Below are 15445 nucleotides of genomic sequence, written 5' to 3'. Positions count from 1 at the left end.
TGTAGTGACTTGAGCTGCTGTAGTTGGATTCTTAACCCACTGCACCACAGCGGGAACTCCTATAATGCTTTTTTTTTTTTTTTTTCCCCCAAGAGATGTGTATTTGAATTTTTAGGAGTTTTTTTTTTTTGGGGGGGGGGCATGTCCATGGCATGCAAAAGTTTCCAGGTTAGGGACTGAACCTGCACCACAGCAGTGATAATTCCAGATCCTTAACTACTAGAGCAGCGTGGAACACCTACAATGCTCTTTTATTTCTTGACAATCCTCTATTCATTCTGTTTAATTTTTTTCTTCTCTAGTCTTTTTTTTGGGGGGGGCTGCACCTGAGGCAAATGGAAAGTTCCTGGGCTAGGGGTCAAATCAGAGCTGATGCTGCCGGCCTACACCACAGCAACACCAAATCCAAGCCTCGTCTGCGACCTACACTACAGCTCATGGCAATGCAGGATCCTGAACCCACTGAGCAAGGCCAGGGATCGAACGTGCATCCTTATGGATACTAGGCAGATTCATTTCCACTGAGCCACGACAGGAACTCTTACTTTTTCACTCTTTTAGTGTCTTCTGATAAGCAGAGCTTCTGAATTCAAAATCATTCCACCCCCCCCTTTGGTTTACATTTTATTTTTTTATTTGTGCTTTTTAGGGCCGCACCTGTGGCACATGGAAGTTCCCAGGTTAGGGGTCAAATCGGAGCTGCAGCTGACAGCCTATAGCAACTCGGGATCTGAGCCACGTCTTCAACCTACACCACAGATCATGGCAATGCCAGAGTCTTAACCCAATGAGTGAGGCCAGGCATCTAACCTGTATCCTTATGGATACTAGTCAGGTTTGTTAACCGCTGAGGCACGAAGGAAACGCCTGGTTTACATTTTGGTGTCCAGTTTGGGAAATCTTTGCCTATTTCAAAATTCCTTATCTTTATTTCTAAATTACTTATTTGTCCTTTTGTCTTTTCTAGGGCTGCACCTGCAGCATATGGATGTTCCTAGGCCAGGGGTCCAGTCAGAGCTGTAGCTGCTGACCTACACCACAGCCACAGCCACAGCAATGTGGGATCTGAGCCATGTCTGCGACCTACACCACAGCTCATGGCAACACCGGATCCTTAACCCACTGAGCGAGGCCAGGGATCAAACCCACAATTTCATGGTTCCTAGTCGGATTCGTTAACCACTGAGCCACGATGGGAACTCCTCTAAGTTCTTTATATTTTAAGCTTTTGCATTAAGATCTGTAATCCAACTGGAATTAATTCCTTGTACATGAAATGAGGAAGAGGTCAAGTTGTGGTTTTCTATATGGGTGTCCAATTGACCCAATATTTTTTGATGAGGAGTAACATTTTCCTCACTGCTTTGTAATAACATGTTTGTCATACATCAGTCATTGCATATGTGTTGGTCTGCTTTTTCAGTTCTTGCACAAATAACACACTGCCTTATTTATTGTAGCTTTCTAATTCAACACATCGAACACTTAAAAAAGCAAAACTGATCATCTCTATAGACGTTAAAAAAACTATTGATAAAGTCCAACATGCATTTCTAATATTAAAAAAGAAAACTTTTGGCAAGTTAGGAATAACTGGAAACTTCCAAATAAAGGGAATTTATGGAAAACTTATGCATCATAGAATATTTTTGCAGGTGGACTTTGGTAAGTTAAAGATTCATATTGTAATCCTTAGAGCGAACACTAAATGTAGCACAAAGAGGGAGGTAAAAGTGTTTTCAACAAATGGTGCTGGAAAAAATGTATATCCATATGGAAAAATAATGACTGTCAATCCATAAACCAGGAGTGGTCAAATTAAGGCCCACCCAGAGGCCCTATATAGCCTTACCTGTTTTTATATGGCCCAGAAGCTAATAATGGTTTTTACTTTTTGGGGGGGGGAACACCCATGGCATGTTGGAAGTTCCTGGGGCCAAGGATGGAACCCGATCCATGGCAGTGACAATGCCAAATCCTTACCTGCTAGGCCACCAGGAAGTCTGATTTTTACATTTTTTTAATGGTTAAAAAAATGAGTAGTATTTTATGCCAGATGATAAAAGGAAATGCAGATTTCAATGAACACAGCCAGGCTCATTCATGTATATCGCCTCTGGCTGCTTCTGCAGTGGCAGAGTTGAGTAGCTGTGGCAGACAGTACATGAGATGCACAAAACCAAACATACTTACTGCTCTTTACGTTTGCTGACGCTTGCTATAAATGAAACATTTCCAGGGGTCTATAATGCTTCTAGATTATAATGCTTCGGAAAGGAAACACAGCAAATTCTCTTCATGACCTTGGAGTAGGGCAAAGGTTTCTAAAAGAAGATGACAGATGTCCTCATCTTTTTTTTTGTCTTTTTTGTTGTTGTTGCTATTTCTTGGGCCGCTCCTGCGGCATATGGAGGTTCCCAGGCTAGGGGTCGAATCGGAGCTGTAGCCACCGGCCTACGCCAGAGCCACAGCAACGCGGGATCCGAGCCACGTCTGCAACCTACACCACAGCTCACGGCAACGCCGGATCGTTAACCCACTGAGCAAGGGCAGGGACCGAACCCGCAACCTCATGGTTCCTAGTCGGATTCGTTAACCACTGCGCCACAATGGGAACTCCCAGATGTTCTCATCTTAAAGCGAATTAATTTTTCTGGAGTTCATGTTGTGGCTCAGCGGTTAACGAACCTGACTAGTATCCATGAGGACACAGGTTCGATCCCTGGCCTTTCTCAGTGAGTTAAGTATCTGACTTTGCTATGAGCTGTGGTGTAGGTTGCAGATGCAGCTTGGATCCCACATTGCTGTGGCTGTGGTGTAGGCCCAGCAGCTACAGCTCAGATTCCACCCCTAGCCTGGAATCTCCATATGCCACGCATATGGCCCTTAAAAAAAAAGACAAAATGAATTTTTTCCTTATCAAAATTTTAAAAACTGTTTATCAAATGATACTAAGAAAATTATATATAGATGTATATAGTGTGTAATCATAAAGAATTCCTACAAATCAGCAATTAAAATGACAAGTAATTCAATTAAAAAAAGAGCAAAAGATTTGAAGAGGGTGTTCAAAAAGAGAAGCTATATAAGTAGGCAATTTCCTCTTCAAGAAATTGATGGGTTTGTTTCCCTGGCTGCTTGGAAGATTATTTTGGCTGGTAGAACTCTGCTGTCGGCCTCTCAGGAATTATTTCTGTTTAAAGAGAAGTTTTGCCCCAGGTCTCACCCCCTTCCCAGGATAGCTGGCATCTATTAACCTGCTGGTATCCCCTTTCCTAGAATACTAATTGATGAGGTTTAGAAGTTTTATTCCCTTTTGGACAAACGTTTGCTTCATCCCTCACTACCACCCCCTTCCTCACCTCCACACGCAAAGGGTGAGCCTGAGAAGGGAAAATGCAAATCAGTGAGACCTGTGCCCGGAGTGCCCCAGCGGATCCTAATTTAGATCCTAATTTAGATAGTGCCTCGCCTGCTTGGGTCCTGTAAATAGCGCTATCGCACAGTTGGCCACTTGAGGACGCTGTGGATCCATCCTGTAAACCTTCGTTAGCGACTCTTGAAGAGGGAAGGGGGAGGGGGAAGAGCGGAAGGGGAGAGGAGAAGGGGGAGAGGGGCGGGAAGAGGGCAGCGGGGAGGGGAGAGGAAGGGAAGTGGGAGTAAAGGCCTCTCTTGGAGGCTACATTTAGTGAAGAGTGATGGGGCTTCCGTGCGGCAGCCTGGATAATCCAAGTCACGTGTAGCGAGAGCAGCACCTGCTCGGGGATGTAGCGAAGCTGTGGGGGATGGGCACCTGGCCCAGCGCTGCGCAGCCTATTCGGTTACCGTAGGAGGTCCCCCATCGCTGTGTGTGGTTACTGTAACTTAGTTAACTGCTGGCCAACTTCTAGGAAATGTGCCTTAGAGCCTGGGAATATATTTGCCCCATCGAAATTCCGTATAGAGCGGGGCCGTCGTATTCCCCCCCCAATACAGGAGCTAATTAAGGGGGGCGTGTCTAGTCTATTAGAATTCAGACCGGGAAGCAAAAGCCCCCCAGGCATTTCAAGCAGAATGGGAGTTAATACAGGGACGTAATGCTTCTAAACCACAGGTAGGTCTGGCCTAGGGGGTGTCTCCAAAAGCTGACGCTTGCTCTCTCGGGGCTGACCAGTTTTGACCGGAAAATCTGAACTTGCTGCTTCTGCCCAGGTCAGTAACTACAGAAAACAGCTGCGAGGAGTTCCCATCGTGGCGCAGTGGTTAACGAATCCGACTAGGAAGCATGAAATTGCGGGTTTGATCCCTGGCCTCGCTCAGTGGGTTAAGGATCCGGTGTTGCCATGAGCTGTGGTGTAGGTCTCAGACGTGGCTCGGATCCCGTGTTGCTGTGGCTCTGGTGTAGGCTGGTGGCTACAGCTCCGATTCGACCCCTAGCCTGGGAACCTCCATATGCTGCAAGAAATGGCAAAAAGACAAAACAAACAAACAAACAAACGAAAAAACAGCTGCGAGTCAGCGCTGTTGAGTACGTTGTGTAGCCATTTACAGATGGCTGAGAGGCCGGAGTTGATTCTAGTGAACGCCGACAGCTTTCATTCTACTGCTTTTAGGTGAAGTTACAGAACGTTCCTTTATCGCTCATTTGCTCTGTGCCATTCACTTGAGCACGCTATTTCAATTAGTTTTAAGGCCCATGTGAGACGGAGCCGTGGCTCCACATTACAGGTGAACAGAACTGATCCTTAGAGAGTTTAGATAATTGGCTAAAGCAGGCACAGCTAACGAATATCAGAACTGGGACTTAAAACCACTCCTCCTGTAGCTCTCCTTCTGCATTTTGGTAGAGGAAGACACCTTCAGAATCCGAACATTGACCCAAAAGTTCCTTTCCTAAGACACAAATTATCATCATAACATCTTTCGTCTGGGAGGTTACATTCAGAAAGGGAAAGAGTTTGGACTTTAGAGACCTTAGTCTGTCCTGTCTTGGAAAATATTTGGCTGAGGTTTCCCAGATGTAAACTGCAGCCAGTAATACATGTGTCACAAAGACTCTGCAAGAAAATGAAACAAATTGCCTAATACAAAGTGCAGGCTTAAGAAATCTTAGCTCCCGGTTAACTCTGACAAATCTCTGGTCTCACACAATTATTGACTTGTGCAATTCTGGGATCAAAGGCAGAAATGGATTACTTTTGCCTGACTCATCTGTGTTCCAGACACAAAGTCATCTGAAATGCAGATACAGCCATCTGATAATTTATTAGGTGAAACTAACTACAAAGAGATGCCTCTTAAGGGAAAATGAAAATGGGACCCAGGACGGCCCTTCCCATTTGATATTAAGTCTGATATGCCAGAAGGTGTGGTACTTCCAGAAAATTGCGACTTCAGTGTCATTAGCAGTCACGCAAAAGACCTGCTAGAAGAAGGAACAGTTTCATCTGTAGAGCTGCCATCCTGGAGCCTCTAATGCCTTCTATCACATCCTCCGCCCACCTCTGATTTTAACCTTGACCGCAGTGAATGGTTACGTGCAAGTCTGTGCCATCCACCCCACGCTGACAGCCCCATCTCGTGCATGCTGGGAGTCCTTCTGCTCTCTGCTCTAGGGACTTCTCTAATATCATAGGAGCCCTCTTGGCCTGTATGAAGGTAGCCAGAGCTGCAGGGGTGCTAAGGCTCCTGGCAGGACAGAAGCCAGCAGAGAAAGCTTTAGGGTCACCATTCAGGGATAGTTCAGGGAGGCATTCCCAGTGCTTCTTGGAAGGTCCTAATGGAATCCAGCTCCTCTTGCCCCAGCACAACCCCAATATGATGCCTTTATCCTGGTTTTCTCCTTCCCTGTTTTGTTCTTCCTTCTCTGTGACAATGATGAAATGATGTCACCATCAAAAGACCCTTCTCTTTGGAAGAGACTGCTGTTTTTCTTTTCTTCCTACTGCCAATCGGTCATTCAAAGTCTTAAAATAACATGTATGAATGAATCAATCATTTTCGTTTACTTTGAATTCCCGACAGACTCCTCTGTGCCCTTAAAGCTCTGAAGCTATTTACAACAGAATAGACTGGAGTTATGTTTATAGAAATAGAGCCTGCCTGGACTCAGATATTCTTTTTTTTTTTTTCTTCAGTTGTTTACAATAAACACTTTTTGAAGGCTGAGTAGATCCAGGTTTTATGGGGCCTGAACCTTATAAAATTTTAGTGGGCTCTTTGAAAAAGAGAACTGAGACGTTCCCGTTGTGGCAGCAGTGGAAACGAATCCAACTAGGAATCATGAGGTTGCAGGTTCGATCCCTGGCCTTGCTCAGTGGGTTAAGGATCCCACGTTGCCATGAGCTGTGGTGTAGGTCGCAGACTTGGCTTGGATCTGGCGTTGCTGTGGCTGTGGCATAGGCTGGAAGCTACCACTCCTATTAGACCCCTAGCCTGGGAACCTCCATACACCACGGGTGTGGCCCTAAAAAGACAAAAAAAAAAAAAAGAAAAGAAAAAGAATTGAATTTTTTTGTTCATTGAGTATAGTTGATTTACAATGTTGTGATTAACAATGTTGTGTTAATTTCTGCTGTACAGCAAAGTGACTCAGTTGTACATATATATTCTTTTCCATTATGGTTTATCACAGGATATTGAATATAGTTCCTTGTGCTATATAGTAGGACCTTATTGTTTATCCATTCTATATAGAATGGTTTGCATCTGATAACCCCAAACTCCCAATCTGCTCCCAGCCCCTCCTCCTTGGCAACCACTAGTCTGTTTTCTATGTCTGTGAGTCTGTTTCTGTTTTGTCAATAAGTTTATTTGTATCATATTTTAGATACCACATGTAAGTGCTATCAAATTATATTTGTCTGACTTATTTCAGTTTGTATAATAATCTCTAGGTCTATCCATGCTGCTTCAAATGGCATTATTTTGTTCTTTTTTATGGCTGAGTAGTATTCCATTGTGTATATGTACTACGTCTTCTTAATCCATTCATTTGCTAATGGACATTTATTTATTTCCATGTCTTGGCTACTGTGAATAGTGCTGCAGTAAACAAAGGGGTGCATGTATCTTTTTCAATACAGGTTTTGTCTGGATATATGTCCAGGAGTGGGATTGCTGGATCATATGGTAGTTTTATATTTAGTTTTCTAAGATACCTCCAGACTGTTTTCCATAGCAGTTGTACCATTTTACATTCCCACCAACGGTGTAGGAGGGTTTGCTTTTCTCCACACCCTCTCCAGAGCTTGTTATTTGTAGACTTACTAAGGATGGCCATTCTGACTGGTGTGAGGTGGTACCTCGTGTAGTTTTGATTTGCATTTCTCTAATAATTAATGATGTTGAGCATTTTTTTCAACATCCTGTTGCACACCTGTATGTCTTCTTTGGAGAAATGTCCATTCAGGTCTTCTGCTCACTTTTCCATTGGGTCGTTTGGCTTTTTTGCTGTCGAGTTGTATGAGTTGTTTGTATATTTTGGAGATTACCCCTTGTTGGTTGCATTGTTTGAAACTATTTCCTCCCATTCCGCAGTTGTTTTTTTTTTTTTTTTTTTTTTTAGTGGTTTCCTTTGCTGTGCAAAAGCTTTTAAGTTTAATTAGGTCCCATTGGTTTATTTTTGTTTTTATTTCTATTACTTGGGAGAAGTTATTCTTCATTGACTTCATGACCAGTCCATCCTTTACTGCTTATCTGGTGTGGATACTGTTCCCTACTGTTCCAAGTGTTTGAAAACATCGGTGCAAAAAATAAAAAAAAATTTTAAAAGATTAAAAAATTTAAAAATTAAAAAGAAACAAAATAAAAATCAGGCAAATCTAGATGAAGTATATGTTTTCGGCAACATCAAATTTATGACTCAATGATTAATTAATTTAAAAATAAAAAGGAAATAATCCTGGTAAATACTTATCTCCCTAAAAAAAATTAAGTGTTGTTGAGAATACTAATATTGTGGGCAGATTATAACCTTTTTGTTAGAATAACCCTCAGCTCTCTGGCAGTCCATGCACCCTACCCCAAAGATGGTGAGTCCTAGCTAAAAACTGGAAAACTCCCCTTCTTGGCACTGACTCGGCCACAGGCAATAAGCTGCTTTGTTGTGAGGCTCTTGGTCCCTGGGATCAAGTGGGTCCTGGGCATTGATGGGAAAGCCCTTCCTGAGTTTTCTGGGCCCCGGGCTCACGATGCTACATCGGCCTCCTCCTTGTCTCTGATTTCAGATTCAGGTCCTTTCTCACTGTGGTGTGATGATGGGAATTATAGAATTACCCATGAAGATTACATAAAGATGTGTAGTCACAGAAATAGGAAAGCCACACCCACATAGAGTGACCTACACGTGTGAAATAGGTATATGCACTGGATCCTGGCTAGCTGCACGTTTTACACTACGGCATATTTATGATTAAGCTAATATTCTCTCATGTGGTGGGTGTAAGACCTTCCAAATGGAGATAGGACACTTCCCTGTGATCCTGGAGGCATCAGGCATCTGTACCTCTGGAGGAGTATCTCATCCACTTTCCTAAGGAGCCTCCTTTCTTTTACCTGGGGCATGAGTGGTCCAGTCCTCCGTGGTCTTGTCTGAAATAAAGGGAGAATCTTACCCATGAGGACACAGAGATGGGAGTATGGACATAAACTTTTGGTAAACTATAAGACAATCGGAAGAGTTCTTCAAATTTCAGTGACCCTGACCTTGAGACTGAAAACTTTCTGGACATCAGGTGGTTCTTTTTAAATGAAAAGGTCACTGTAGGCTGGCATCCGATTATCCAGCGTTTAGGCAAAGAAAAAACAAAAAAAAAACTAGTAAAAATTTGAGCAGAGAAATCACAAAAGTACCAGGACTGCCATGAGAATATTTCTTAGACAGAAGAACTGTTGCAAGAAAATGTTAACAGTGTACAAATAAGGAATGGTATCATTGTGCATAGAGGAAAAAAAATTCCTAACTGAAGGATAGGGGAAAAGCATAGAGACATAAAATTTCTTTTTAATGCAGACTTACTGATTTTTTTCCTGTTCTGGGCTCCTCAGCTTTATAGGTTTGATTGACTTGTTCCTGTGGGGGCGGGTTGGCAGCTGAGCTCTGCAGCTCAAGCTTGTGTCCAGGACAGAGACGTCATTGAGTTACTGAGAACCGACGTTCTTTTTCCCCCAGACAGAACAGGAGGACATGAGGTTCTTTTCTGGAGCTGAAAACATCCCCAGGCTCTTCTCCTGTGTGGCTCTCTGCCTCCTGTGGTCAGGTGAGTATCGGTGGGCTCCTGGCCCTGGAATTCCCAAAACCTCAATACAAGACTTCCTCTTGAAATGGGGACATCAGGCACTGTCATTCTCTATTATAGGACATGCGGAGGCCTGGATCACTCAGAGCCCAAGATACGAGATCACGGTGACAGGGGAGACAGTGGCTCTGCAGTGTTACCAGACTTATAACCATGACTGTATGTACTGGTACCAGCAAGACCAGGGACACGGGCTGCGGCTGATCTTTTATACCTGTGATGTTGGCACCCTTAACAAAGAAGAAGTCCCTGATGGGTACAATGTCTCGAGACCAAGCACTGAGGATTTCTCCCTGATCCTAGAGTCTGTTGTCCCCTCCCGGACATCTGTGTACTTGTGTGCCAGCAGTAACTCCACAGTGCTGCACGGCTGTTTCCTCTGTGCACATAAAGGGGACTTAGAAAGAGTGAGGATTGCCTGCCCTTGTGGGGTCTCGCCCAAACCGCAGCCTCTGCCTCCGGAAGAGTCACAGAGCATAGCTTCCTGATTCTCTCTTCTGGGTTCTCTGCTTGCAGAGATGTTGCCCCTATTAGGGCATCTTTGGCAACTGATGCAAAGGATGTCTCTATTTTTTTTTCCAGGGCCACGTCCATGTCATATGGAGGTTCCCAGGCTAGGGGTCCAATCAGAGCTAGAGCTGCCGGCCTACACCACAGCCACAGCAACACGGGATCTGAGCCAAGTCTCCCAGAACCCCCTCCTTCCTTCCCTTGAGCAGTAAGATGCCCTGTTCCTACCTTCCATGGAATTTGTCTTGGATTTATTCAGTTATGCTGCCCAGGAAGCAGGTGAGGCCCAGGAGCACAGGGAGAAGATTTCTTCCTGGAATTGACATAGCATTTTGTATGTAGCCCAAGAGGCCCTGTCTCCTGCCATTCAGTCCCCACCCCCACCCTGAACGCTGCTGCCACTCAGAACCTGTAACCTCTGGGCACAAGGAGGGGCAGGTCGTGACAGTTTCGTGTGAAGAAGATTGCCATGTGGAATAGTAACTGGTGCCAACATAAGCTGGCCTCAGACCAGCAGCTTTTCTATCTCAGTAACAGAGATAGAACAGTAACAGAAAAATAGATGGTTCTGGGAACTCTACATCTTTGGGTCTTAACTTGATAACCCTGGCATGTAAGCCCTAAGTTTGAGAGACTCAGCAGAGTATCTCTGAGAACATGACTCTGCAGTTTTCACCTCTCTGACACATATTTCCTTGGTTTTTTTGGTTATGGTTGTTGTTTCATACCAACTCTCAGGGCCTTCTCCAATCCCCTAACCCTTTCTCCCTCACTACTCAGAAATAAAAGGAAGTGGTTCATAACAAATGTTGCCCCATTAAAAAAAAAGTCAGATACTAACCACTGATTTCAGTTGCATGTTATGCTATGTTTTTTGGAAGATTCCAGACAGTCTGTTCAATTTTGCATTTCTTGTTACTGTATCCATCCTGGAATTTTTCTGGCATAAGGGAGTTCACCACCTTCCCAGACAAAAGATATTACATTGATGACCTTGAAGTACAGGCAGCATGACCATGAAGGTTTTGGTACATAAGGCATCATGGAGATTCATGCAAGTAAAGAGGAAACTCGTCTTTGACCTACAGATGAAATAAAAGCGTCCAACTCAGATCTACACTCGGGGCATCATTTTTTTCCCCTTTACTTTCAAATCTGTCCACTAGTTCAATGAGCTTCTAGAGAAACGTGGTGGCAATTACCCCAGCGTCCCCCTTGTCCAATTTCATGTGCCTGGGGAAATAGAGCACCTCATAAAAGAGACAACTCAAAGAGGAGGAACTGCCTTGTGGGGACAAGGGACACAACACCGCTCCTGCTCTGCACACACTCACAAGGACCTGAGCTGGTGAACTTCCCATTTCTGGCTGCTCTGACTCCGCCATGGGCACCGGGCTCCTCTGCTGGGCGACCCTCTGCCTCCTGGGGGCAGGTGCGTTCTGAGAACACCAAGCTCTCTGCCTTGGACTTTTCCAGTGGTGATTTCCATCCTCTCCTTTCCCAGAATTTTTCAAATTCTGTGTTTTCCTCCGACAGAACTCACAGAAGGGGGAGTTGTCCAATCCCCCAGATACAAGATCACGGAGGAAAGACAGACTGTGGCTTTGTGGTGTGATCCTATTTCTGGCCACAGTCTCCTTTCCTGGTACCGGCAGACCCTGAGACCTGGCCTGGAGCTGCTGATTTACTTTGAGGAAGAGGCTGACATAAATGTTTCTCAGTTGCCCCAGAAGCGATATTTTGCAGAGAGGCCCGAAGGAGCCAAGTCTACACTCAGGATCCAGCCCACAGAGCTGGGGGACTCGGCTGTGTATTTCTGTGCCAGTAGATTAGTCACAGCCTTGCAGAGACCCTTCCTTCCTGTGCACAAACGTCATGATGCTGCCCGTCCATGTAGCTCGAGACAGTGGCCTCCTCTCATCACGCAAGGGGAAGAACTGGCTGTGCAGAGACAAGCTCTGATGTATTTACAGGCGAGGGCATCCATTATTTCGGGAAGTGTGAGGGCTGAAATTGTTGTTTGCAAATAATTATGATTCAGGGATTAGAAACTTCCTGGTGACAACTCAAGAATCCAAGACAGAACCTTCTTGTGGCAGACTCAAGCTTTGGGGGCTAGCGACAGTGGTTCTCCTAGAAAAATATATAATCACAAAACATGTACATTAAACTTTAATAATACAGATGGTGGAGTTCCCCCTGTGGCTCAGAGGAAATGAATCTGACTGGTATCCATGAGGATGCGGATTTGATCCCTGGCCCTGCTCAGTGGGTTGTTGGTGGGGGGGGGGGGGAGGGGATCCAGTGTTGCGGTGAGCTGTGGTGTTGGTCCCAGACTCGGCTCAGATCCCAAGTTGTGAGGCTGTGGTGTAGGCTGGCAGCTCTAGCTCTGATTGGACCCCTAGCCTGGGAACTTCCATATGCCATGGGCATGGCCCTGGAAAAAAAAGTTTAAAAAAAAAAAAAAAAAACCCGAAAAAACCCAGACAGTGATTCTAGGAGTATAGCAAACAGGCTCTCCCACAGAGGCTGTTCTCACCATCTGAATGATTCAAGTTGATGGCCTTCTCACTCTAGCTTCTCCTCAGCTTTTACTTGGATGTTTTCTACGTCAAAGTCTCAACAGTGGGTATATGTTTAGGAAATATTGTTTCCAGTTCTTATGGAAATGTGTTGATAATAATGATGCTGCTGATGCTGCTGATAATCTCAGCTATTTTATTCAGCCCTTTTCCAGCTTCGAAGAGATACATGCAAAGGCGTATCCTGGCAACCAGTCTCAAACCTTAGCTCAAACTGAATTCTTACTCTGGCGTGATCGAACTCTTTACCGCAACCATCGCAGCTCAGCACTGTATGTAAGCTTGAGCCATTCCGTTCAGAGGCTGTTGAGGACATTTCTGCTCTCTGCCTTAGTACATTCGAGCATTCCTTAGGACATTAAAATACTCCTTAGTGCATTAAAATATTCCTTGGTAAGAACGTCTAAAGCAGTCAATTGGCCTGATCCACTTGCCCCCTAGGATAATACACTCTTTGTTGTGAGGTTTGTATCCTGTCCTCTAACTTCTGCCTGGGCTTGCTATCATCTCTGATAATTCTAGAGATCATTCTGAGGCGTTGGTTGGAAGTATTTGGAAAGCAGTTCACTGAGATTCTCCTGAAGGCACAGTCACAGCCCCTCAGCCTCGACTGGCTTCACTTCTCTCCCTACCCGGACTGCATGCCATAATATATGCCATTCGATGCCTGCCTCCTTGACTCTTCTGCTCACATCTCTGCCCAGCTTACTTGTCTGATAAAACTTCACTGATGTGCTGTATAGCAGAAATTAGCATTACGTTATAAATCAACTATAGTTTAAAAATTTTAATTAGGAGTTTCCATTGTGGCGCAGTGGTTAACGAATCCGACTAGGAACCATGAGGTTGCGGGTTTGATCCCTGCCCTTGCTCTGTGGGTTAAGGATCCAGCATTGCTGTGAGCTGTGGGGTAGGTTGTAGTCGCGGCTCAGATCCTGTGTTGCTGTTGTTCTGGCGTAGGCTGGTGGCTACAGCTCTGATTGGACCCCTAGCCTGGGAACTTCCATATGCCGTGGGAGTGGCCCAAGAAATGTCAAAAAGACCAAAAAAAAAAAAAAAATTAATTAAAAACAAAAACTTCAGTCATTGATGTCCGTCTCCTCGCCAAAATTTTTATGTATGTTTGTATGTATTTATTTAGTTATTTAGGGCTGTACCTGCGGCAAATGGAGGTTTCCATGCTGGGGGCTGAATCGGAGCTATAGCCACCAGCCTACACCACAGCCACAGCAACACAGGATCCGAGCCGCTTCTGTGACCTACACCACAGCTCAGGGCAACACCAGATCCTTAACCCACTGAGTGAGGCCAGGGATCGAACCTGCATCCTCGTGGATGTTAGATTCTTTTCTGCTGAGCCACAACCGGAACTCCAGCATTTTTATTTGGTTCCTTTTCCAACCTCCTATGTCACTAATTCTCTAATAACATTTTCCAAGCTCATCTTTTATCTCTTTCATAGAAAACATCATTGTTTGAGTCTGTCTGGTAAGTTTCACACCGGAGATCTTTGCGGGACGATGTTGATGTTTCTTTCTCTGTGGCTTCTTAGTCATGGTGCTTCTATTTTCATGGTGTTTGTATGTTTTCTTGTGAATCTGGTTATCTTTGACTTTGTGCCAGACATTAGATTGGTAGAAATAATTTTTCGTCTAGGATGGACAAATACTGTTCCAGAGAGGATTTTATTTTGCTTCTGCCAAGTGCCTGAGGATGTAAACAACCTGTCTGGAGTTACCTGATTCCTGGTGTCCTGGACCACCTAGAGAACAGATTCACTTCTTCTTTTCTTTACGTTGTGTTTGTCAATGTTCCACATTTGGTACATTTGGGTCTTTGACTTACGTTCTGTTGGTCTATGAATCAGTTTCATGAGCTCTGAGTCAGGGTAGGCAGACATCCCGAAGGGCAATGGGACTGCTACGCTTCTCTCCTTAGATGCTCACCTCTCCAAAATTCCAACCCAGAGTTCTTCACTATGTTTTTAGGACCCTAAGTTTTTATTTTTTTCCCCAACTATTTATTTATTTATTGTCTTTTTTTTGCCTTTTCTAGGGATGCTTCCCATGGCATATGGAAGTTCCTAGGCTAGGGGTCTAATCAGCGCTGTAGCCACTGGCCTACACCACAGCCACAGCAACTTGGGATCCAAGCCGCATCTGCAACCTACACCGCAGCTCGGCAACGCCGGATCCTCACCCCACTGAGCAAGAGCAAGGATCGAACCCACAACCTCATGGTTCCCAGTCAGATTCTTTAACCACTACACCATGACGGGAACTCCTCCCCCCCAACTATTTAGATTAACAAAGAAGCGTTGACTTGAGTGTCCTTATCTATAATTACTGGGATTAAAGTGAAGAGAATTTTATTTAGAATTTTACATAAAACCTAATTAATTAATGTCAGGTTCTTATTCTGAGATCTCTTTGATATTTAATTTAAATGGCATAGAGATGTTACACTTAAATTTTAATTTTAGCCTAAGTACTTATTTGAAAACTTATAAGGTGGTTATAATCAAATTGAGATATTTATTTTTTGCCATCTTATTATTGGAGTTTTTGATTTTTTAAAAACTTTTATTGCATTACCTCTGATAGTCCATTGGACCACGTGACAGGATGGGAAATGAAATTGGGAGTGAATATGTAGACTTGACTGGAGAGTTGAGAATGGACTTGGAATTTGTTTAATTGCTGCAGTGTTGGGACACATCTGTGCTGTTTTTCTATGAGCAAACCCAAGGAGCAATGGTTGGAATTAGGGGGAATAACTGACATGTCTATCTTTCCTCTCCCCTTAATCTCAGTCTCCTAGGACAATGCTTTATTTGACAGTCCCCATTTTTGGATACTTCCCTAAATGAATCCTCCTGTTCTAATCATCGTATTTCTTGCCAAATCATCTTTGTAGGAAGGGAAATAAATTGTCTTATTCAATCTCTTTGTCTTACTTTAATCTCTCTTCATCTTCTTGCCTTCTTCCTGGCTATCTACAGAAGAGAGAGATGCTTTTGTGTTTTCTCAACATGCACAAAGGTTAGTGGAGAACTTTCTTAGCCATACAGGGTTG

General features: G+C 44.1%; 2 gene segments (V, D, J or C); both read left to right on the top strand.

Annotated features, from left to right (window-relative positions):
* Positions 1-9063: 9063 nt before the first annotated feature.
* On the top strand, positions 9064-9766 carry LOC125117772 (T cell receptor beta variable 10-2-like). The segment is given in 2 exon segments: positions 9064-9239; positions 9339-9766. Coding segments are annotated over 2 exon segments (501 nt in total).
* Positions 9767-9945: 179 nt separating this feature from the next.
* Positions 9946-12008, top strand: LOC125117465 (T cell receptor beta variable 11-1-like). The segment is given in 2 exon segments: positions 9946-11220; positions 11325-12008. Coding segments are annotated over 2 exon segments (543 nt in total).
* Positions 12009-15445: the final 3437 nt, after the last annotated feature.

Source organism: Phacochoerus africanus, chromosome 16 (genome assembly GCF_016906955.1).
Source record: "Phacochoerus africanus isolate WHEZ1 chromosome 16, ROS_Pafr_v1, whole genome shotgun sequence".
Taxonomy (NCBI): Eukaryota; Metazoa; Chordata; class Mammalia; order Artiodactyla; family Suidae; genus Phacochoerus; species Phacochoerus africanus.
Note: the sequence above shows the minus strand (reverse complement) of the source record. Positions and strands in the feature narration are given on the sequence as shown.